This window comes from Macrobrachium nipponense, chromosome 39, assembly GCF_015104395.2.
Source record: "Macrobrachium nipponense isolate FS-2020 chromosome 39, ASM1510439v2, whole genome shotgun sequence".
NCBI lineage: Eukaryota > Metazoa > Arthropoda > Malacostraca > Decapoda > Palaemonidae > Macrobrachium > Macrobrachium nipponense.
The window spans coordinates 23,812,794-23,839,283 of record NC_061099.1 but is presented as its reverse complement, the minus strand read 5'-3'; the positions used below and the strand labels follow the sequence as shown (position 1 = coordinate 23,839,283).

Below are 26,490 nucleotides of genomic sequence, written 5' to 3'. Positions count from 1 at the left end.
GCAAGCCAGTGTTCGTCCTCCTCTTCTTCTAAATCATCTGTTTCTTCATCTTCTTCAGCTTCTTCTTCTTCTTCTTTTAAATCATCTTCATCTTCATATAAATATTTTTCTTATAAATCTTCTATTTCTTCTCCTCCCCTTTCTTCTTCTTCTTCTTCTTCTTCTTCTTCTTCTTCTTCTTCGGTCCCATTTCTGTGCGGCTTTGCTTTCAGTTGTTATTGGTTGATGTGCCATGTTTCTTTCCCCCAGTCTGTCGTGTGAGGAATTCGGAATCCTTCCTCTTTTGTTTTTATTGCTTTCGGCCTCCCTTCCCCCTCACCCCTCCCTTTCTCTTAAGCTTTCTTTCGTCCCCGTAGTTCCTGTTGCTGTTTCTTTTGCTGTTCCCATTGTTGTTTTTCCTGTCAAAGAAGAGGTCCAACTGAAATCTCCTTCGCGGTGGGTAGTGGACCTATATTTCTTGGGTTACTATTGGGTCATTTCAAGTCCACTCACTTGTCAGGATCCACACCAAAGGATTTTAATTGTCAAAGACGTTAATTTTATAAATTTTTAACTTTAAATACTCATGTCATTAGCTAACGTAACTATCTGAAGAGTCGACGGATATCACGTAATCTGTTTTCCTTAAGCACACCTCTTGATGTACTACAAGTTCGTCTTTCTTCGCTCTGTCTGATGTCTCCTTTATAAGATTAAAGTCATATTATGCAGCCTCCCTAAATATACAAACTTAAATGCACTTGGCAACGAAGGACTTCAGTTGAACTTACATCTCCATCAGCTCCATTTGAAACCTGTTTCGAAAGAACTGTGTGTATCTTGTATTTGTGGCTTGAAAAAAATGATTATTTTTCAATACCCAAACTCTTGTAGTTTGTAATGCCGTGATTGTATTGTATTGTTGCCTATTCACACTATCCCTCCCTTGCTTGGCGTTCCTTTGCAGCGTTTCATGGCTCATGTGAACTCTTTGCTACATGTCGTGTACAGCCTAATTCCTCGTGGTGCCTGCTTCGTCTGTTAGTGTATTTGGATGCTCTCTCTCTCTCTCTCTCTCTCTCTCTCTCTCTCTCTCTCTCTCTCTCTCTCTCTCTCTTATTGCTGCTTTGAAGTAAATGTTGTTGGTGGCTTTCTCCTTATCAGTAAGGTAGACTCAGTGATGGTCAGACCTTGTCTGTTTCTGGCCTTTACGTATCTGCTGAAAAAAAACATTCCATAATGTTAGAAAAATGTTATACTTAAAGTGCGACGTCAAACATTTCAGGTATATTTGAAGCTTACATTAATAAATAATTTTTTTAATAATGATAGGGCTATTCGATGTGTGTGTATATTTTTCTGAAATATTTCAATTGTAATTCATTTTTTCTTTCAATGAGTCCTTGCTCTCTTCTCACCCATACGTCGTAACTCCTTACATTGAAGATTTCTTATTACACCACAGTACAGTATTAATGGGATGCATCTTTACTTTCGAATCTTCCAAATACTCATGTATAATACCCTCACCTCTTAGGACTGTTAACCCACCCGTGGCATCTGCCTTCTACCCTTTCCCAGTCAATTCCTTGCGTGCAAGACCAAGTACAGTATTTGTACAGAGATCCTATTGGGTACCGGAGCGGGGGCCGTCACGTGACCCATTAAGCTTGATTAATGTTGATTCCCGTACCCGTTACCCTAATCTTGCTATAATCTCCTGTTTTTTTTAATGTAATATGTCCATTTTGTTCGTTAAATATTCCTCCCTGAACGTTTTGAGTATTTTTTTTCCCCTCTGATCGAAAGAGCAGACTAATCAATGCATCAGCTTCCCTTTCTGTTGATTCCAGACTTCTTTTCTGATGTGTATATTAATAAGAATTTTAGTACCAGTTCCCTTGCATCCAATTGAGAAGGACATATCTGGCCTTTGGCCAGAAAAGTTCCGACTAACTTCTTAAAAAAAAAAAAAAAAAAAATGGCGGTCTTCCTCCTCCTCGCTTTCAACCTGATAGATCTCTTCTAGTTTGCTCTCGAAGTGAAGAGGCTAATCTTTACGTCTCTCGTTTCTCTCCTAATTCCCATCCTTTTTTCTTTTTAAATTCTTGCGCGCTCTTTAATATATGTACGAATAGATTTAACACTGAATTGTTCTTAATTCTTGAGGTTCCATTAGTTTTAGTGTTTTTTTTATGAGGGAATATCAAAAAGAAATATTTCATTGTTGAAGTCATATAACCCTTTAACACCCATTTTCTTTGCTTGCGACGCCACTCAATGTATTAGATAAATGAACTCTCAAATGTGGAAGGGAAGCACTTCCTGCAAAGAAATTAAATTCTATTATGTAAATCTAAATAGTCATCTTGTACTGTTGTTTAAAGAAATGATTTCAGTAAGGAAAACTATGAACATTCTCTTCTCCAAATCGTCAAGGTGTTGGTTACTAATCAAAGATACACAATACTTATATAAAAGAATGATTTTTCATCCTTTCCTTGAAGTGTTGCATGTAATACAAGTAATTAGTTTATTTCCATTTTAAGCAATTCATCATCGTCAATGAGCATTTTTCAATCAAACATGGTAATGCATAGTGTCAAGTTGCACACACTTTGACACAAGGCAAAGGGAAGCTTGTATTCCTAAAACTGTATATTTCTGTTTGATGCTCTGAATGTATCAGAAAGTCTTTTAAAATTGTGATATTTCGTTGATCAGTAATTAGATATAGTGATAGTACTATGATGTTTCATTGGTCAGGGTTGGTGGCGTCGACCTAAATATATTTCAGGACACGTACAAACCAGTTAGGGCCTAGGAAACATTATATTCATCATCATTTTTAGCTTTAGTCCCACGCTTTTGCATCTTTGTTTGTATCTGCGCATGCCTGGAAGAATCTGTTTTGCAAAGGGGCATTTCTTAAGAATGACTGAGCTCATTTCTTAAGAATGAATGAGCTCATTTTTTAAGAACGACTAAACTCATTTATTATTTATTAAGAATGACTGAATTCAATTCTTAAGGATAACTGAAGTCATTTCTTAAGAATGACTGGGTTCATCTCTTAAGAATGACTGGGTTCATTTCTTAAGAATGGCAGAAGTAATTTCTTAAGAATAACTGAGCTCATCTCTTAAGAATGACTAAACTCAGTTCTAAAGAATAACTGAACTCAGAATTCGTTCTGAGATAAGGAGCTCATTTCTTAACCGAGCTCATTTCCTAAGAATGACTGAAATTTCTTAAGAATAACTGAACTCAAGAAGAGCTCATCTCTTAAGAATGTCTGAGCTCACTTCTTGAGAACAACTGAACTCAGAATTCTTGTTGGAAAGAGGTAGAGCTCAGGCATGCCAAAGAGCGAATGCATTGTGAATCACTGTACTACCCATCTGCAGCAAATGAAAGAAGCTGCTGACAAGCGGCGGGAATTGGAGAGACAACATGCGGAGGCGCTGGCCCAGCTCCGAGAGCAGCAAGCAGCCATTGCTGACTCGTCGAAGACCAATCAGAAAGATCGCAAGGCTTCTGTCGAAGTTACTGAGGCACTCCAGGTGGGTTCCCAGACGCGTTTTGTACGAGTTGGAGAAACGTTGTTGTTGCCAGATGGCTGTCAGTAGTACTACCTCAAAAAGGTGTTCTGTGATTTGGTTTCTTATTGTCTATAAGATAGAGAGGTTGTCTTTTTGTGTGTGTGTGTGTGTTTTTTTTTTATCTCAATCTTGGTCCTATCCTTGAAGAATACATGCAAGTTCGAGTAGTGTTGCCATATGGCTGTCAGTACTTCAGAAAGGTGTTTTGGTTCCTTATTGTTTATAAGACAAATAGATTGAGTTTCTGTCTTCTTTTTTTTTAATCTTAATCTTGGTCTTATCCTTCAAGAGCAGATTAATGTTTATACCATGTTGTTTCAAAAGGGTGTTTTAATTCCTTATTGTTTATAAGACAGATAGATTATGTTGTTTATCCTTGAAGATCAGCTCTTTTCTTTTAGTGAAGTTTAGTAAAAAATTAATTACCTGAACTAACCCATTTTTGCAGCTAATGTTTACATCCTATTTTGTAGTTGTATTTGGCAGTGTTCTGAGTCATGTCTTTGTAGAAATTTAACATTTTCATATAGCTCTTGAAGTTCAAGATATGTTCAATAAAGAAAAATGGTTTGTAGAACTAATACACTGACAAAACTCACAAAGAGGTGCCAGGGAGCCATACGGTTTGTATTAGAGGCACACCTACATATAATGCTAGTAGTCAGGTTTTATAGAAGGCTTTCTTTACCATATTAACTTAGCAGGGCAAGCTTTAGTACTTTTTCTTTGCTTCTGTATTCAGCTTATTTAGTTGAGAAGCGAAAAGTCATAAGTGTTTAGAGTTTCTCGCGATGGTATTATGTAAAGGGTGAGTAACTTAAAACAAGCTATTTGAGAATAGCCTTATGGTTTTGCGTATTGATCTACAGCAAAAAAAAGAAAAAAAAGAAAAAAAAGGAAGGTGGTTTGTTTATGCATGGTAACCTACTGGATGCTCAGAATCTAAAGCAGAAAATTCACTCACAAACCAGATACCAGACAGGCGCTGGTAATTTGCTCTTGACTCGACTAATATAAGAGTAATTACCTGTAGGTATAGTATCCATAATTATTTCAGATATGGTATTATTTTTTTAATTTTGAGACTATTTTCAAGTCCAGATATGATACAGCTGGTACTAGTATAGTGTTACCTTTTTGCTTTTTCCATCCTGGCGTCAGCCAAGACCTTTAGCATTTTTGACAGTTTTTTTTTAATAGTACCATTGTATTTTTTTAATAGTACTATTGTACAGTGTCCATTCTTTTCATTTTAGGGATGTTGATAAATACATGTTTGTAGTAGTTTCATTTCAGACTTTTTTTAAAAGGATGTTGATGTGTAAATGTTAGTAGTAGACTTTCATTTACAGCCATTTTGTCTTTAATACCTAAATGTAGTCTTTTCATCGAGTTAGTAAAATGGCAATTCTTCACATCTTCATATTATTGACTCGTGTATAGAGAAATGTAAATTAGTTTTCGCTCAGAACTCAGTTCTAGAGTTGCTGAATATTGAACTCTGTAGGTTTGTTGAAATCCTCTTTGTTACTTGTAGTAAAAAGTAGTATTTAGTACAGTATAAGTTATTCAGTTTCCAAGTAGAACAGTTTTCCAGCCGCTACAATGCTGGAATATTATGGAAAGCATTAAAATGCAGGCAAAATAGAATTCACCCAAATTTAGGTGTTCTAAATGTAAGATTAATTCCATTGTGGTTCTTATATCTTTGACTTAACGTTTTTAAGTTCATAACTGTTTCAATTAGATCCATTTTCTGTTAAGTACAATGGTAAATCCATCAACGATTTCCATCATTGTAATAAGCGATTGTCACTAGCTTTGGTGATTTATAAAGTTACGAGTATTCAGTCCAGTCAGAAAACAAGTCCTTTGACGCAGTGTGTTTAAATAAAAGGCTGTAGTACAAGTAACTTTTTGTCAGTTGCATATGCAATCATTTAGACCTGAAAGCTATAGAAAGTGCCAGTTTCCTGTATTAAAATGTATAATGTTGGAATGTTGATAATAAATGCGGTGTAGTCTCTCTGAACTGAATAATCTAACACCAAATTGCAGTAGGGTACCCCATGAATGTAGAAAATGACCCAATTTTCAATTAACCTCCAATGCTTCTAATCTCCACTCAGTCTAAGATACGGGAACTTGAAAAGAAAGCCGAAGTCCAAAACCTTCGCCATGAGGAGCTGCTGCTGGAAATGCAGAGCCTGAAGAAGGCGCAGGGGTCCCCGAAGAATTCGTGGTCGAGGTCCGGTTCCCTCAGTGCTGATCTTCAGAGTCCAGATTCCGGTGACGTCACACCTGGTGAGTTTGTTGTGTTTGGGATAAGTCCAGGTTATGGTTCTTCTTCTTCTTCTTCATCTTGTATTTTACGTCTTCATTCGGCTTAATGGATATCGTAGATGATCGATGCTTTTGCTGATTTGGTTATTTATTTATTTTATGTTTTTTAGGTTGATAGGTTTAAAACAAATTAAAGTATCTGTGTGCTTTTGGCATTGTAAAGTCTAATAATGTCTTGTTCCACTTTCAAGGCATTTTGAATATTAGCAGTTGTGGAAATATATATTGTATATATATATATACTTATATATATTGTTCAAAACTGCAAAAAGAGTAAAATTAATATAAATAACTAAAAATAAAAAAAGGAATGGAAATGCGGTATATTTTGGAAAGTATTTGTACCCCTTGTATGAAAAAAATTGTACATGGGTAGAGGAACAACCTGATATATATATATATATATATATATATATTGTATATATATATATCATATATATATATATATATATATATATATATATATATATATATATATATATATATATATAATATATATATATATATATATATTTATATTTATATAAGATATATTGTATATATATATATATATATATATATGTGTGTGTGTGTGTGTGTATACATGGAAACCAGTGAGTTGCATATGGGAAATGTGGGTCTGTATAGTTGATAGGTAAGACAAGGAACAGGTAGCAGGGTTTGTGTACGAGATAAGGTCTATGGAAGCTGAGATAGGAATACCTAAAGGGATCGTTTAACCAACTCTACTTTATAGAATTGAAGTGCGGACGTTGAATGAAAAGGGGTAGAAGCTGTTCAGAATAGCCATTTGGGTAAAATATTACGTTGTAGAATAACTGAAAGGGCAAGAAATGGGGTGAGAGGTAAAGGTGATGATAAGAAGAATAATTTAGGAGAAATGAGGAGTCAGTCTTTTAGGGATGGTTTGGTTATGTGGAAAGAATGGAGAACTTACTTGTTTGAGGTCCTCTCCATGTTCGTCTAGGCAGTGCCACTGAATTCGTTTAGCCAGGGACTGATCAGCCGCTGAATAGGAGTTTGTCTTGGGTCTAGGGATGTGACACTCTTTATTTTGCTCATGTCTGGCACTTGTTTGATCTGGTAGAAGGACTAACCACGATCATTTTTACGAAAGTAATATCCCTTTCTCTGGCTTGCTATTTTGGGTGAGTCATTTGTGCATGTCTGGTACCATGGACTTATCCAACCATATTGAAATTTTTCATTGCCAGCCCTTTTTTTTAAGATCTAAAGATACCATTCACACCAAATTTTATGTTTATATCATTAACTAGACTATTCTGACCAAAAACCACAAATATCTACTCTACTATATCTTGTATGTCTACTCGTGCATACTTCAATCTCTTATGAGATGGGGCAACTAATTTCTGTATACAGAGTAGGTCTAGGTAGTCAGTGCCTAACACATCACTTGAATGAGCCAGCCCCAGAAGCATCACTTCCAACAGCAATGGATTCTTAGGAAACTGTCCAGGGCTTTAGTTCTTAGTACACAAGAAGTTGGTTACTTCACCAAAGTTAAGGTTGGTCTCATAATGTGATTATGCGTCATTACTTTAAGGACTCAAAACTAGCAGGTTCTTATAAGATGAGAAGCTATTTATGTCTTTCATTTCCGGCTCTACTCGTGCTTATTTTCATTATGCAAAGCTTCTTATACAGTTAATTTCATTAGCTATTTTTTTATCAAGGTTATAGTGCATTAAATTGACAATTTTGCTTTTATAGAACTTTCTATTTATTTTGCTTTGCTTCCAGAATTCTATGCAATTCTAGCAGGTAAGTCTATAGAGTTTATTACAGATTTTATCATAGAGGTTAATCTGTCTCCAGAGTTCCCCATTAGTCAGAATAAGAACTTAGTCAGTTGTAGTACAGTAAGCTAGTGTCCTCTCTTAATATGCTTTTTCTTACTTAAGGTTAATCTGTAAACCAATTTTTATGGATAAGGAGTTTTCTATAGATTCACCATAATCTTAATATTGTAAATAGATTTTTCTCTGCTAATGTGTGCACCATAAAACTTCTTAGTTCTCAGAATGGTCGTTCTCATTCCTAGAGACCCCTGCCATGAACAATGGCTTATGCAGTTCGACAAGCTCAGAGTTTAAACTGGTCAATAAAACTGCAACTATGTAGTTGTGACAAGCTTCGAAAGCCATTATAGTTCAGGAAGAGTTAATTTACCCATACATTTCTTGGTTGAGAAATAAATCCACAGTTATATATCTATATAAATATATTTCAGAATACTAAAGCTAAAGCACCGTCAAGCTTTTATTTTTTAGATATATTTGTACACATACACAAATGAGGTTTTGTTTCTCCATATTAAAACTTATAATACTATGATTATTTTTTAAAGATTTCTTGGTAATTTTGTATTGTAAGTTTTGATGTTCGGCGAAAAAAAATGGAAATCTTTAGCAATTCTTTAGGAATGAAGGTGTTATCAGAGGTAAATAGTCTGTGGATACCTTCAGTTCAGATAATACTTGAAGATAATGGCAGATCTAGGATGCCCTAATTTATCAAAGTTTATGAATAACCGTTGTAAGTTTCTTTTGTGTCTATGATTCTGCAATGACCTCTCCCATAAGTTTCGATATTCCAGAGAATATTACACCCTGACCTTAAATGTAGGTTTAGCTTGCCTCTGAAATGCCAAGTCAATTCCTCTGGTATCTGGGAACGTCTAGGACAGGGCACTTTCACGCTAATTGATTTCTCGTTCAGGCAGTGAAGCAGTTCATCACAGGGCACTAGATATTCTGGAAATATTATAACATCTCTTACACATTAGCTTTGATTTGAAGATTGCTTCCATTTTATGCTGCTGTCATTTTCACTGGATCGTCCAAACAGAAATAGGATGTCAAAACAAAATGATTTTAAGAAAAACTACGTAAAGAAAAGTGAAGTTCTGTACTAAATACACAACAGAAGTTTAGTCCTGACTACTTAGGGATTACTACCTTTCCTTTAAGGAATTTTCAAGGCTAATACTGTAGTGTGAAATGGGTTTTTGATACTTTGTCGCATATCTCAGAACAAAAAATCTTCACATAAGTACCTCTTGCTAAATCTGACGCTTTTTACCAAACGTTTGATTATATTTCAGTTATTGTAGCTTACAGTATGTTATCTCAGTAAGAATACAGTATGATTTATCTTACCATTAGTTTGTCAACAAATTTCCCTTTTGACTTTACTGTAATGTTGATTATACTTGGTTTTCCTAGAGTTTCTATATCTTTTATATATTTCTGTGTTACTCCGAAAACTACTTTTATTCTCTCATGTATTTGGCTGCTTCTTCAACTACAAAACTATGTTTTTTTTTTTCTTTTGCTTTCCTGTTGGGTGGTGTTGGCAGAAATGTCTTTGTACAAGCAGGCTCTACTCCGCAGTACTCTCCAGAAACAGAAACAAAGTAACTTACAATACATTTTTCACAATTAAACTTTCAAACGACATGCGACAGTCCAGTGCAGTTTGTCTGTTAAGCCCAGTATCCATTTTCAAAAATGGCTTTCAAAGGAACCCTTATGTTTTTTGTGTGGTACAGTCACTGACTACTTTCGTGTATTGTTGGATTTGATAAATACCACCTTATAATGTTTAAGATTAAGTTTCAAGATAGGTACTTGAGATATTGATAAATAAATATGAGTGCATATCTGCAGTTCAGTCATTCTGCTCTGTAAATCTCGTCATGCATACTATATATTCCTGTTCATCTAAGCTTTGTCAAATCTTTCACCTATGGAGTCAGTCTACTAAACTAGTTGTTCTATATTCATTTCAATACAAATTAGTGTAAAGAATTTTGAAATAATAAATAACGGTATTAGATCAAGTGGTAATTCAGTTCCTGTTAACGACACAAAAGCAGAATGAGAGCAGTTTAAGTAGTATATGGTCCACCACTATACCTTTGACAGTATACATAGATATTACAATGATCTCTCAAAATTTTATAGATTTGCTTATATATCAGATGCAAAAAGCACTCTTTATGAAATGCAGCTTTTCATTGTTAACAGACTCCTGAAATAGAATTTTAAACTTACAGTGCAATATAGTGTTGTAAACAATTGTATTCTGAAACTAACATATTTTTTGGAGTGCCATTTGAAAGTCATGGACTGTAATGTATGTATTTTTCTCTTACTTCATAACTGGGTTATATTTGTTTTGGATGCATAATTTACATTATATATATATATATATATATATATATATATATATATATATATATATATATATATATATATATATATATAATTTATATATAACTTTCTAAAGAGCTCAAGAGCAGTACTATGCTTGGGAAGCGCCTGTTAGTACATAAGGATTTGGACACACTTCTGCAAATCAATTTCTTTCAAGTTCTTGTTGCTGCTAAGTGTCCGCTAACTCTTTTTTGGCCTTGTTTTAATTTCAGTGTACTGTTTTTTTTAAGTTTTTTTTTCTCAGTTTTTTGGGTCATTTACAAAGGCAACTGGTTGTTTTTTTATAACTTGAACAAAATGTGAGATTATATACTAACCAAAACTCTTGAATGAATTGTTTATAAAATCTGCACGGGTCTTCATTAAATGGATATCTTTTTAGAACTTCGATTAGATTTGGGCATTTCTGTCATTTTAAATGAATGGTGACTGAGACAATCATTCTGAACTTCTTTTTGAATTTCTTAATTAGTGCACATATCACCTTCTTATGCTTTATTACTAACTGAGAATGCATTGCATACTTGTGTCATAGGCAGCCATTTTCTGTACAGTATCACTTAAGTAAAAGGAGAAAGTTTCCATTTTTTAGGATTTCGTGAAGATAGTGTGATTAGTTTTGAGTAACTCTTTTGTTACTGTACAAAATATTTTTGTACAGTAGCTATCCTTTGGGAAGAAGGAGCATGTTTTTTGAGTGAAATGTCATGTTCCGTATTTAAACAGCACACAGTTTAGAATGACGATCACTAAATCCTTGAGCCTTTTTCGATATAAAACTGATGGAAGACTTAGAAGACGACTCTCGATTAGAAAGCTTCCTGTGCAACTCGTAAGCAGTGCATCTTCCTTGTCTTGTCGACCACTACTACTGACCTCTTCCTCCTCTTCCTCCTCTTCTTCTTTTTGCACGTGCTTCGTCATGATCACGTGACCTCGTCTGCGGGTCTCAGACTGCATGCTCACCCCCCGCCCCCGTTCTTTGCAGATTCCAGTCAAATTTTGTCCAATGGTAGCACGGCCCGATCGACTCCAGTGCCTGCCCCTGGGATTGGCATGAGTCTGCCCCACGGCCTGGACGCGATAGGACTGGTCGATCTGCCGGACTACCTCTTGGCCCACCACCACCACCAACAGCCCCCTTTGTCCACTTCACCTCTCGCTGGCCAAGCAGGTCAGAGATGCTGTGAGGAACGTGTCCATTGGTCTCTCCCTCACTCTTCCCTCTCCCCCTCAAGGAGGATATTTAAGAGTTAGTCATCCACGAATTCATATGTGCCCCAAAAATATATATATATATCTATATATTTTCACAGTTGCACAAAATTGCTGTTGATGGAAATGGACATTTGAGATGTTGACTGCCAGGTGGTGATGCATATAGCCCCCTCCAACGCATACTGCCCCCTCCTCCTCCTCCTCCCCCCCAACAACAACACTTGGATGCTGGTTTAATAATTAGATTTAGTAGCATCGAAGGCATGTGGTTATGGTAAAAGTGTAGATTGTTATAGAGAGACTACTACACATCTAAACCTAAAAAAAAAGAAATCTTTTTTGGTGGGGGATTCGCTTCATTCCTGATAGAGAACTGGAGACAAATTTTTTTAATAATCACGAGACAATTTAACCTTATGGCATGGCACTTATAATCTGTGTGTTATCTTAGCACCACTGGCCTTATTAGTTACTAGAGTAGGGAGACATTTAACTAAAACTGTGAGAAAATGTTGGGCAGGAGTCTTAGAGCTTTAGTGAAGCTGTTTGTGTTATGCTGTAAACAGTATTTTATTTAGTACAATTTATTTTAGCTATTTTATTTGGGTTTGTGTTAAGAAATGGTCCTCGGGGAATCATTGTCATACGGCGATAAAATGGCAGTATAAAACAATAATACAAATTCATATGAAATCATTAGCGCAGATATAAATAAATGAGTTTTTGGTATGAGCGATAAAATGCTTAATAGCTGGAACACGAGTATTTTGGGAGTTCAGTGTGCTTTCTAAAGCAACAGACTGAATATAGAAATGGTGGTTTATACAGCATCGGGGCAAACAGCACGTTCTCCATGAAAAGTCCATTGTTATTTAGTTTTATCTTTTCTATATTAGCATCTCGCATGCAAGATGCTAATATAGAGCATTTTTCTTGCAATCTATCCATGTTCCAAGCCAGGCAAAAGATGGAAGCAGTGCTATTTGAAATTTCAAATAAAAAAAATCATCTTAATTTTATATTCATGGGCAGCTGTTGTTGCCAGATGCCACACCAGATTGAGGAACAAGAGCCTTCCTGAGGAGGCTTGAATTCCCAGTTAAAAAGGTGCAGTCAACCAGTATTTCTGTAGTACTATGTATCTCTCGGATATCTCAGAATATGCGGAAAGTTCCAAGGAAATCGTTTGGGCTTCGCTTCCGCTGAAAACAAACAGTATGACATATCTGAAATGTGGGCTTTTAGAAAATTTTACTTTTCCCCATTAATTCATCTGTGTCATTATATCCTCTGGTCCTATAAACAAACTTTGACAGTTAATTCTATTACTGTGTAGTTTTGTCGAAACACTTAGACTATTGTCACTTTACTTATGGGAAGGAAATTGCCATTTTTGGGAGGTTCAGTATGAACAAAGTTCCTCCATTCCTTCTGAATATTTTTTTCCATTATTATTAGCTAGCTCAGATGTTACTGTCGTAAACGGCAATTTCTTTCCATTTAGTCAAATCCTTCTGGTAGTTGTTACTAACTGGTGTGTGAGTTTTCTTTGATCAAGTGAGCTTAACCTTCGAGGGTAAGTTATCAGGAAGACACTGCAGTGATTATAGTTTTCCGTTCAGAGAAAATATTAAAATCCTGTGCACTGTACCTGTACCTTGTGGCTTACTGTGTATGCAAGACCCAGTTTAAGGTTAAACGTTTTTCATCATCCATTGATGAATTTTTTATAAACATTTTTTATTTTCAGAGGTAAGGGTGACAGTTTTTGACAATTTTGGTTAACATTAAAATGATACACCATTATCGCCACCCATTTTAGGTTACCCTAGTGATCACCATTTAATGGTGTTTTGCACATTATTCAAAGAGGTGTATGCCACTTTGAATGATAGGAGAAACATTTTCTTAGTTATGTTAAAACATTTGTTAGATGTGTTCTGTCCTCTTGTGTCCTTGCAATGAATGATATTCCTCAGAGGGAAAAAAAAGTTGCCGGTAGAATACAGTTTTTTTATTATTAAATTTGAACAAGAGCTGATACTTACTCCTTGAAATAGTACAGACTTACTCAAACCTTGAGCTGACCGTTGAAGACTTAGCAAAGGATGTTTATTTTATATATAAGATCACAGTTGAAAGTATTTCTGAAAAATTATCACACCATACATAATGCAGCCTATTAGCAAGAACAATTGTCGGATTATACGAAGCTGGTATGAATATTAAAATATGATGCTTCCCTGCTCATGTAGGAAATGAAATTGGCTGTAAAGCGGCCAAAACTTGTTACTATGACCAGATCAAATATACCTGTTTCTGCAAGTGGTTGGTTTTTACTGTATCTAAATCAATTAATTTGGAATATTGAATTTGATGATGATACAGCAGATTTAACCCACTGTTGGAATGTGGAACTACATATACTGCTTCATCAAAATTGCATTGAGAGTCATCTTTCATTGTATTAAAAAAGTTTGAATTATTACGGGGCTGCAACTTTTACCGTTAAATTTATGCAAATAAGCTGAGATGACAAATGAGAAGTAAGATTTCTTGCAGGCAGTCAAGATGATAACATTTCTAGCATCTTTTTGTAGTGTTTGAGCAATTATTGATAAGTTTTACATTAAACATAAGCACTGTATAGTGGTATGCCCCTGTTGATGTAGATTCAGATTTCTTGCTGCAGTAATATAATTTAAGTGTGTTTTTTCTTAGTTTTAACATTCTCAAAGTTACCTAGAATATGTAGATATTGTATTGTACTTTGTACATAATTTTTTTTAAAGATAAAAGTAGTCGCATATATTTGTGTCTGCATGTATGGTACTTACATAGTCATGAGCTGTGTAAGAGAATTAGCATGTGTGCTAGATTGTCTGAGTACAAGAATGAAATTATGTGTTTATAGTTACAGTAGTTAATTTGTAGGGCTTACTGTATCTATATAATTTGATCAGTATTTGAGACAGCCATAAGTTTTTCGAAATTTGAAGATGGTTCTGTTGATTGCTAATACAAAGCTATTTGCTTGATTACTAGTTAGAAAATGTTCCCTTGGTTTTCAGTGCAGATACCATGAATATTCTAGTACAGTATCCCTGTGTTGAGAACACAGTTTTTTTAATGAAACTAATATATTTTAATGTAAAATTATTGTGACTTGATCTGACAAAACACAATCGGGCCTATAATGCCAAGTTGTAAGGTAACTGGATTATAAATAATGAACTTCTCCCCTTCATTCTCTAAAAAATATTTGATTACTCTTCAGTATTACACCATTTTGAAGTTCATGATGCCCGAAGTGTCCTTTGTCAAATTATTCCAACTTTAGGCAAGTAGGATTGTTGACTAATACGTAATGTTGGTACTTTGCTTTTGTGCTAAATATGAAGGCCCGATTTTTTTTTCTTTGTGCGCTATACTGTAAAATATGATTAACACTCCCCAAACAATTGAATATTTGACATTGAGAAAGACTCAGTCATTTTTGAAGATAGTGCCTTGGCAGGTATTATAAAAATCAGTCGATTCAAGGCTACCCTGTATAGTATGCTAGGAATTGGCAAATGTACCTATTTATCGTATATCAATACAGTATTTAAAAGGGAATGTAAGTTCCTGTAATTGTGGAACTTACAGAATTTAGTATATCCTGTGATGACCCAAGTTTTGAGCAGGGAACCTCATGGCCTGAACTGTCGGGATGCACAATCCCTACTGCTCACAGATTTCACATGGCACACTTTTATATTCTCTAGGTCTTACCTCCCTCAACTCCCTATCGTCGGGTATATACACCAACACCACATCCTCGAGTCTCGTCGCCCCAGGATCCGTAGGACTCACGACAGGCTCCTCGTCGTTCCCTGTCTCGGGCACCGTCGAAAATGCGTCGTCTGAGATCGACCGGATTATGGCAAAGATAGAGCAGGACAACAAGATCCTCGCAGAATTAGACAAATCTCGTTCAACCATAGGTAAGTCCGGGTCTGGTAGCCGACCTGTGCTCCTGCATGACGATGAGAATTCAGACCCAGGAGTTTGATCAAGTTCTTGTAAACCACAGGGTGAAAGAACGTTTATTTGTGTGAAGCTATTTGACAGAAGTACAGTATGTCTTTCTTAGTGCGGTCATGATTCCTAAATAACCTTCCAAAAAACAATTGTTTGGGTTATTTGAGAAAATCTCCCAAGAAGGGGCCACTTAATCCGCGATAGTCAACGGGAATGTTGTAAACGCTCAAGGATTGCTGATTTGTTGGTGACGTCATTCAACTTTAGATCGCGGGCACATGAGGGAAGTCTCTTACAATAAGTCCATGTTGTCAACTTTCTTTGAACTCACTTTTATCATCAAAGTTTCTAGGATCTTTTACTCGTAGAGGCAAATTCAAATCTTCGGCGTCTACACTTTCTGATATGATTTGTTTATTTTCTTCCAAGTACATAAACCGGCGAAGCAGGAGGGAAGCGAATTCTGGTGCTGTTGCTGCAGAAGTTATGAATTGTTTTGTTGCATTTCGAAAGAACTGACAGAAAATGTTCACTTAAACCATAATAATAAGTATTATGATTTAAATTGATGTTGTGATAAATTTAGCTGTCCATTTCCCAAGAATAATACATTTGACAACAATTACTTGAGTTACAGATCAGATGATGCTGCTCTGTAGAAATGCAAAGACAGAGGTGTTAAAGATAAGGCAGTCCCTTTACATTCGCAATTTTAATCATCTCTGCTCTGTTTATCAGTTATTTTTTTTTATAAGAATCCATTGTTTCAATTTGAAATGCATTTTCACTTCCAAAAATTCTTGATTTATGTGTCGTAAGCCACTCTAATGTGACCTTACTAAATAATGATGACTTTAGAATTAAGTAATTAGTGCGCAACTTCACAAACTCCAGTAATTATACTTATATATTCTGGGTTGTCTTGTGGTTACAGCATTTCATACTAATGTGTATTCAGAATATAAGATCAGTGCTAGAAGTGTATTACATTAATCGCAGATCAGTTTCCACAAAATTATTTCCAAATACTGTACGTGGAGTACTTATCAGGGCAATGGAGTTTCACCTGGTTTATAATACATCAGGTATTTATTGTATTGTATTTTTTTTTTTTTTTTTGGCAATCTATGATGCAATTGCTATACCATGAGTACGCTTACTATCTGGACGCAACGGTTGTTAAATCTGGTGTCCGTTTAAACTTTGTTGTAGAACATTGAAGATCCCTATTGATTTCATATTCACAATATTTTTGATAATTGCTGATGCCAGACTTCATCGAGAAATTTTAAAAAGAACATTAAGTCTATATAATTTATGTGATTATAATCTATCGAGTTGTGACATTGAGATATAAATATGAGGTAAATATATGATGTAACACAAGTAGAAACTTTTATGGGAGTGCAACTTCAAATTTTTAATTTTAAAGAATTAAAACATAAAATGTCTAGTTTAAGCAACGCAGATAATGCAGCAGTCACTTAGCCATAATTATTAACCTTCTGGGGTTTTTGGTTTTCTGCTGATGTGACACAAATCATGTGAACTCTTAATTAGTCTAATGAAATTCGGTGATACTGATGCTTCAATTTTGTACTTACATTCCCTCCTTTATTTCATTATACACTTATTTTTCCCTGTAGCTAAATTAGTAGTACTGTACTATGTAGTTATAACAAGACTTTTTAACGTTGCTAAATCAAACTAGAATTTGATTCTTTAACACTTGAATCAGATATTTGTTTAGTTTTTCTATTGGCTGGTAAAGAACCTGTTTTACAGATATATAACTTTGTTTTGAAGAGTGTATTCATTTGTTACCAAAACTTCCCTTGCTACTGGAGTAGTGTACTATTTATGGGTGTAACATTAATTCAAAGCCCCATTGAGTATTACAGATTAAGATTTGAGTAGACAAAGTTACCAATTGGTACATTACCAGTATACTGTAGTTTGATAAATTTTTCCCCCATATCCTGCAATACAAATATTAATTTTCTTTTAAAACATTTTATTTTTTTCCGTATTTTCACTCCTGTGATACAAATTGAGGTAAGACATTTTATGCTCAACTGTAGCAAATGTAATTTTTGTGAGCACTTGCGTAAAGAATAAAATGCAAAAATGGGGGGAAATTTAACTGTTTCCCAAAAGACTTTTATTATAAGGGTAATTGTCTGGGTAGCATTAACTGAATTTTTGAGAATTTAAGGTAAAAGCAAGCAAGTTTATGTTGCTTTGGACTGAGAACATCAAGGTCCCAAAAATTGCTTTGTGATATAAGAAAAGGAAATTGCCTTTGAAGATGAATGAGCCAAAACTTTGCATCAGAGAAGGTTGATAGTGCACTTGCTTGGTATACTGTACTGTGTATGCATTCTAGACTGCAATTAATGTCATCTTTATCAAAGCAGTTGTCATTTGTGCTTGTGACCTATTCCAAGTCAATTCAAAGCTGAAATTTTATGCATATCCTTGAGGGTTAGCAATTGACCTGATTTTTGGACATGTAAGGAAGTGACCTTTGACCTGCGCGTGTCTTCAGGTCCCCATGTGAAACATGTGCAGTTCGTGGATGGGTTGACGCAGGGGGTGCTTTTGAGCGGGTCCCATATCCCTTCAAATCTGCTTAGTCATAACCGTAGTTCAGGTTACCCGCGTCATGGCTCAGGTCATCGGCGCCACGGCTCAGGTGATCATCTATCTGCAGGTCACGGAGGGCATAGATCAGGTCACCAGAGCCTTGGATCAGGTCATCAGAGCCATGAATCAGGTCACCAGGGCCTTAGCAAGGCGAGTCACTCTCATGGGACACGCTCATCCCATCACCCCCCGGGTCGTCATCATCAGCAGCACCAGCAGCAGGGCGTACGAGGGCAGCAACACAGCTCTCGGACACGGGTGCTTCCCCAACACCCTTCACCACATCATCCTCGCCAACACCAAGTCGGCACCACATCCAACTCCATCTCCACTATGTCCCGTATCAAAAATTTTCTGACTGTGCCGAAGCCTCACTTTGCTCGCTTCGGGGAGCAGAACAGTAAGTGGCGATTTAGCTGCTACTGGAGCTGCTACTCTAGCTGCTGCTGGTAGCTATGAGAGGCGGGTCTCTTGTGGCCCTGTAGAATCAGTTGTGGGCATGGGAGGCCCGCTCCTGCACCTTCTGTAGGCTGGGTTCGTAAAACCAACAGCACCGTAAGAGATGTAATGGTACCTTCCTTGGACATAGGAGCTGGACCTCATGATGCACTTAGTGCTTTAAGAAAGCTGCTTGTGCCAAAGAATTTGAAGTGTTTATGTTGAGTAGTTTTATGTTTGTACACTTGAGTTTCTCTTTGTACAAGTATCTCTTCTTAAAGATGAGTTACCTGTGAGGTCTAGTTCAGATATCCTCGGCTGTACTTCCCATGCTTACCCCACAACTCAAACCGTTAGCTACAAAGCGATGATTACAATTGAAGATATATATGTATTAGAAAACCTGAGATCTCTAGAATGAGAATTTATGGCGTTGTTGCTTTACAAACCTGCAGAGTAGATTTAGCGCGGGCCATCTATTTTTCTGCTCGTTCCCTGGCTGCTTCCGTATTCGTCATCATCCGGTCAGCAGTTTTGTTCGTATTTTTTGAACGTAGGCCACAACAACTTTCATCTGATTTTTGAGACTGGTGAGAAAGAAATTCAGAACCATCTTAGTTATCGCTTGTCTTAGCGTTTAGTGTACATATGGATGTTGTATATTTGTAGGTTGTGGCCTAAATTCTTGTAGTCAGATTATCTTTGTTTTTTAACTATGTACACTAACATTTTTATTACGTTTTTGAAAATGTGTTGAGAATTGGACAGATTATAGTGGTGGTACCCATATACTGGAGGCTGAAAATAAATAATGGCCTCATAGATGCAATGATTTTTAGCGTCATTTTTCTACCCGTTTAAGACGTGTTGGGAGTGTTTCCAAACTTAACATTCCGAATCTCGCATGAGCCATCATAACCCCAGCAAGGTCTAGCATTGCTATGTGCATGATCAGACCTCAGTTGCATGGGTACAAAGTTTATCATCAGTTAACCTTAACAACAAATCTATTAAATGTATGAATAATTGGTGATATTTTTGAGACATCTCCAGATAATTTTGGAAATGGAGGATGCCATAGGCGGATAGTTGATGCTGTGGCGTTGTATTTCTTCTCGACAGGACTATCATCTACTTCTACTGGAGCAAGTTCCTTCAAAACAACTGATGTGATCCCCTCCCTTAATATCAATAGTCGAAACATGGCTGGAATGACTCCCACGACATTTGTCATGAGTTCAACTGGAATGGGGGGACTGACAGGCCATGCTATTACCAACACTGTTCCTGCTATGGATCTCTCTAATCCTATCATGAACCCTTTGGGTAATACCATGGGCAGTAACCCTTTAGGAACCCATCCACTCGGCCTAATGGATCATAACCTATCTGACACGACGAGCCTTAACCTGGCCACAGGTGCTACTCACGGCATGGGAGGATTACCGTCTATGAACTCTTTGACCGGGACATCTTTGATAGGGGGCACCAGCGGCATGTCAGGGGTGACGAGCCTCCATAGCACAAACCCTCTCGCCTTCAGTGGTGTGGGTGTAGCTGGAACTGGAACAGGACTATTAGGAGGTGGGATTAGCAACCCTGTGTTTACAAGTGTTACACCTCTACCTACCATCATTACTACAAGCTATGACAAGGATGGTACGAACGTTATTCCTCACTGTAGAGATTTAGTACTCTGGATGTTTACGATTAGTCATTCTGACAAGCTTCTTATTAATGTAGTTCTCTTTTCCCATATTTGTAGTAGACTCCGTTTTTTTTTTTTTTTTTTTTATCATTTTTTGCAAGTTTTTTTCCACGGTCTCTGTTAAGAAGCTGTTGCTTTATAGGTAGTGTGAGCTGCTGAGTTTAGTTTACGCAAGATGTTGCTAAACTCATTTTTTTGTTTACAAAATGAACTTGCCTATCTAGAAAGTAACAGTCTTGCTTGCCATAGAGAATTGTCATACCTTATGTTTTAGGTTTTCCTGTTCAAAGTTTGCTCAGAATTTTAGTTTTATAATTGCACTGTCGTTGTGGCTTTGGCCATTTTCTAGTAGTTTCATAGAATTTTTTTGTAGAACCTTCATAAATTTTTGAAACAAGAATCCATAAAATATCATGTTTTAGTACCTATCTTAAACTACGGTCTCTGAAAAAGGGCGTGAATTTCGTACCTTCCTTGTATTTCATTTGCACCTTGTATCAAAAGCAGCTGGAAATCACTATTCTCAAGATACATTGCTTTGAACATGACAGTAAGTCATTGTAAATTGAAGCTTAAGCATCAGAACATGGATATAACTTTTTAATGCAGCTTGTAATGTTATGGTACTTTCACAACCCCTTTGTTGTTCACTATACAGCTAAATTTGTTCATTATGTCTTTTATACATTACTTTGTAGCCTTTAAGATCAAAATATCTTGCTGGTAAGAAAGGACTCTGAGATAGTTCTCAGATTCTGTCTTGTGAATTTTTAACGGTCTCGTTTTTCCAAAGTGTACACTACTGAAAGGAAACTGTCTTCACATAAAGCTCTCCAGTGGTACTCAATGTAAATCTGAGGCTGGCTAAGCCTCGTGTCAATCTAACCTGTTTTGTTTGATTGTAGTACTTGAAAATTGGGTAATTAACATTAGCTTTGAAAATGGGTGCACTATATTCTCAGTAAATGGTCAGCATTAATCAGATATTGCATAACTGTTTGTAAAACGATGAAATGAGGGATATTTGACTGCTGTCAGGAAATGAACTATATTATAACTGAAAAAATGGTCTCAGTTAGACCATATCAAGTAAAAGCAGTGCCATCTTTGAGGAAAGGTGGTCCTAGTGTCAATGGTATCCTCAGTATGGAAATTTCACAGCTTATGGTTTGGACTTAGAATAAAGCGAAAGGGCCTAGATTATGAAATATTTTGGCAAGTCATAAAACATGTTTTTCATGCTAACCTATTAATCATAAGATGCCTTATTCCATGCAGAATTTATCCCAATCCAACAATCATCCAGAAAAGAATGCAGCCTCAGTCTGGCCACCCTTCTACAGCTACAGTACTCATATCTGTATTGATTGCAGGAATAGGGGAAAGGCAGAATCCTTTTTACCTAATGGCTTTGTATGAGCATGTTTTTGCTTTTTATAAAAAAAATTCTATTACAACCCATTAATCATAAAATGCGTGAATTACTATTTAGAAAAGACTTAACAGTTCCAAAAGAGTTCTGAATATCTAGCTTTATCTTTGTGTTTTCTTTTGCATATTTCTGTCTTCCTTCTTATTAAAAAATTCCCTTTCCCAATTACATATCTCTTTTACAATACTTACCTATTTACCTATCTATCAGTTTTAACAAATGGCTGTGTGCCTGTGTTCAAAAAGCTCCTTACATTTTCTTGGGTGCCAGTTTCCTGAAGTTCTTCAAGTAAATCCCAAAACTAATTTCCTCAAGTTGAAGTCTCCACAACCCTCTTCACTTTGCTGAGTTTGGGCTTTGGTTACTGGATACAGAACTGGTCTGATCCACTGTCATGAGATGCTACTTCATTGGGAAATGTGATGGAAGTTCTTTGAGCCACTTCTAATCCACCTTGGGGAGGTCCACTATGCCCAAACAGACGCAAGTCACTAGGGGGAACCACAAAAATTCAGTATCACCATGCCGAGGTGGAAACCCAGGTTTGCTGAGGCCTAACAAAGTCTGCTTTTCCAGTTTTTTTATGTAGTTTTATTTCCTGTAAAAAGCAAGACCTTTTTCTTTGTAATGCAGTGAAAAGGATTCTGACACATCAGGTATATTATAACTTTTATGATGTTAATGTTAAAAATTGATAAATTGTAGTTTTATTTAGAGCTCTACAAATGCTGTTCATCACATGCCTATGTAAACAAGTACTAATAGGAATATATTATCATAGAGGATACTGAAGTATACCACTGATAAGACAAAGTATTAATAGTTTTCAAGAGTGCAGTTGGTAAGTTGACATTTTCACAGTCATCAGTTTTGTATGAAGTTTTGCATCTTTACTCGAGCTGTGGAAACAGTTTCCTGGAATAAATGTCACAATTTAGATATTGATATTGGCCCTTCATTTTATTTAGTTGCACCTGACAGTCCATTTAAAATTTTCCCACCTTCATGTAAAGCAGCATGTCTGAATGGTTTCAGAGATTTGTGTTAGCACGAGCAACAGTCTTGATTTGCATCAGTGATGTATTCTTCATAAATATATTTCCATGTTCATGCGTCTCTCATAATGTAGTTGTATGTTTTCAATTTGTATACCGTTTTATTTCTGTACGCTTGATGCTCCCATGGTAAGTAACTGATTGCTTGTGGAAATGCTTGATTAGTAAGCAGAATAATTTAGTTTTTATTCATTACTTTTAAGTTTCTTTTTCCAAACGTCTTGCGTTTTAATTTCCAGTAACATTCAGGGGTTTACATGACCCTCTAGAAATTATAACAAGTCATCATCCTTCTAGTAGAACTGAAGTTTGGGAATCTTATTCATGTCCAGGAAGCAATAGTACTGTGTTGTTAATATCGGAAGTATTTTAATTTCTGAACGAATTCTGATTCCAATTTATTCCCCCATAATTCCTTGGACATTGATGATTCTATGTTACCCTGAATGTCAGTTTGCAATTAGGGAGTCAAATAGATGAAATGTTTTGAAGATATGATTTTTATATTTGTCAATTAATTCTGCATAAAGAAAATTTATTAAAAGTTGGTAGTATATTATAAATGTATTATGCATGGAGATATTATTGAAAATAAGGAGATATTATTGAAAACAAAAGTAAATTCTGAGGGCTTTTATCCTATTTTGAACGGTTGCAGCATTGTAATTGTTCTTGATAATTTCTTATAGCAATGACTGACTGTATTTTGTGCATTTCTAAAGTTATAAAAGACATTTTTATATAATGAGAGTCAGCACAGCACAAAAGAAGAAAAAAAATGGCACAATGTTTTCATGGCATTCCCAACCTTTTAGAAATACGTAGTTCATGAATGCTATTATTTTTGTTGTTGAAGTTACCTACTGTTCTTTTTATATAGTTGAGGTATACTACTGCCAATTCACTTTTACAAAATAATTCCTCAGTGGAAGGTCATTTATGGTGAAGAATAAAGTTTGCTTTTATTAAACCTCTAATTTGTTTCTTAATTGAGAAATCTGAACTTTACTGGTTCATCCATTTATTATTTGTGGATGTTCCAAAAAGAATCGACTACCTTCAGTATAAAGTTGTATATTTTTTTCATGCTTGATTTGTAACAAAGATTACTTTAAATTACTTTAAATTCATTAATAGGATATCTACCATAGTCATTTTTCAGCAGATGACAGCATAAACATTTGCTGATTTTAAGAGTACTGTTTGGTTCTTATGTGTAAATTATTTATACTAAACCAGAATGCTATTCACTTTGTGAAGGCTAACTGAGGAATCTCTTTTACCATTTTTATCACAATTTTTGCATTGATTATTTTTCTATATTTCCAATACATGCATTAAGCTTATGCTATGACCAGAAAGTTCTGTTTAACAGTAAATTGTGTTTGGTCTTCAGGAAATGAGAATGTTCTATGTGCATTTGTTAAAATTATTTCATATCATTTTTGTTCGAGTGAGAGCTTAGTAAAGTCAGTTATAGATCTAACTATGTATATATTACTTCAGATTTTGAAGAGTCTGAAGAAATTATTCTGTTAATTTCAGATGGAACTTTCTTGTTAAAATATTTTCTTTCGGAGTAGATCAATTGACACATCTTTCAGTACCACAGGCTTGCTATGTATTTATGTTGAGGTTATGTTCCTCATACTGCATATACAGCTCACATCTCATAAGCCCAGATGTAATCATAAGTACAAAATGAAACATGGTTTATGTTGCATTTAATGTTTTTTACTTTCTTATGAAAAGTTAAACTATTTATTATGCACAATAAAAAAAATTTTCATAGGATTTGTGTGTACTTCTCTTACTTTTTTCCAAAATGAATGATAAAGCTGTAAATTTATTCTGAGTGGGAAATTTGACTTGAAAGATGAATAATACTATCACTTTTTAGAAATAATGACAAACCAAGACCTAGGAAAACTAAAACCTTTTGCGAGTTGTGAATCTGTTTGTTCATTTTATGCTGAACTTTGCAAACCTTTCAAAAGCAGTACTGTCTTTCTCATCCCTCTTTGTATAGAGTTAGAATTTCTTGTTCTGAACTCCAGTAATAAAAAGGATTACCACTTGCTTTGGGATTAATCCTTGAGAGGACATAAACAGCTTATATATATATATATATATATATATATATATATATATATATATATATATATATATATATATATATATATATATATATATATATGCAAGACCACAGTTGATGGTCAAAAGCTTTAATCCTGTACTAAAGATATATATTTTAAACTACAAGAGGATTTTACTTTATTGTGGATTGTATCCCCATATATATATATATATATATATATATATATATATATATATATATATATATATATATATACATATATATATATATATATATATATATATATGTGTGTGTGTGTGTGTGTGTGTGTGTGTGCGTGTGTGTGTGTGTGTATGTGTGTGTGTGTGTGTGATAGCACAGTACGTACTTGATTTTAATTTACGTAATTTAAGATCACTGTACCGAGAGTTAATGTTTGTAGCCATTCTGAATTACAAATAGAGGCTAAATCTGCCTCCAGTCTTTTACTAAATCTTAACTTGTGTGTTGTACAGTGTTATAATTTTCTGTTTGGGACAGATGCTCAGTCACACTGTTTAATGATTTTTTTCAATATTGGAAACTGCCAGGTTTTATCCTCGAAAGATTGGGTATTACTGCCAAGCTGATATCCATACTGTGCATCTACTTTCTCTCCAAAGATTTGCAAGTGCTGCTATATGTTTCCTTATCTTAACTTTAGTTGGAAATAAAGAAAAATCTTTCATCACAATTTATAGCCAGTTTTAGAACACTATTTCGTTCATGCTATTCACTCTTAACTATTTTTGGATACCTTTGCAGTCTTGGCTTACAAGGAAAGTAAAAGTGTAAGAAAGTATCCAAATTTTACGAGAATGTACATTTGATGAGCTTCATTGTGCATAGGAGTCCCTTTGCATAATCTGTCTACATCAAATTCATTTAATATGTAGTGTGCATCGTCTAACTCTCTTTTTATGACTTCCAGATAAGAATCTTGTTAATGGCAACATCCCAGGAGTAATGATGCCACCTTTCGAAACTGATAATAGAATTTTAGACGTCTTAGAAATCCCAGGGAAGGGTCGATGCCATGTGTATATAGCCAGGTGAGAGCTAAGCTTACTAAACGTATTCAGTAAATGTACTAAACTTGTTTAGTAACTGTTAAAAGATGAAAATTTTTGATGAGCATTGAAACTAAATTGGCATGATGCAGTTCATGTTTGTTACAAGAGTAAACAATTATTTTATGGCTCTGTAGCTGATATTTTTTCATAGCAATGATTAGAAGTTTAAGAATGTCATCTGTAAGGCTATTGATGTTGGGACGTCTACAATTCTGAGGGTTTAGTCTATAAAATATAATTTTTTATAAATAGATCCTACTTGTCTCACCACAATCCCATGCTTTTTCTCAGAGTTTAAGGCTGCCCAAGTATGTATTATTGTGGCAGTTAATTTTGTTTTCTTTTAAATAGTTTAGAGCCAAACGCATGAAATTTTATCTTGAAAATTTATGTTAATTCTTATGTGCCATCGGAAACTGTATACCATTGATATGATATAGTTATTGGCTACCAAATCCTCACTAAACATAACTGTATTTTAGTTCATCTTGTTTCGTTTTGAATAATGTAGAGCCAGGCACATAGGCCCATGATTTTTGTTCTAAAATTTATGTTATGTGCCATTGGAAAAAATGTATCGTTCATATGTTACAGTGCTTTGCTACCAAACTCACCA

The 26,490-nt window shown here is 35.3% G+C and overlaps 1 protein-coding gene across 1 annotated transcript in view; it reads left to right on the top strand.

Annotated features, from left to right (window-relative positions):
- Positions 1–26,490, top strand: part of LOC135210214 (uncharacterized) — a 462,528-nt gene that overhangs the window by 250,712 nt on the left and 185,326 nt on the right. The window contains exons 11-18 of the mRNA XM_064243050.1: positions 3,387–3,542; positions 5,711–5,885; positions 7,689–7,709; positions 11,154–11,417; positions 15,151–15,369; positions 18,120–18,452; positions 19,613–20,149; positions 25,733–25,853. Coding sequence (XP_064099120.1) covers positions 3,387–3,542; positions 5,711–5,885; positions 7,689–7,709; positions 11,154–11,417; positions 15,151–15,369; positions 18,120–18,452; positions 19,613–20,149; positions 25,733–25,853 — 1,826 coding nt within the window. The remainder of the gene's footprint in view (positions 1–3,386; positions 3,543–5,710; positions 5,886–7,688; positions 7,710–11,153; positions 11,418–15,150; positions 15,370–18,119; positions 18,453–19,612; positions 20,150–25,732; positions 25,854–26,490) is intronic.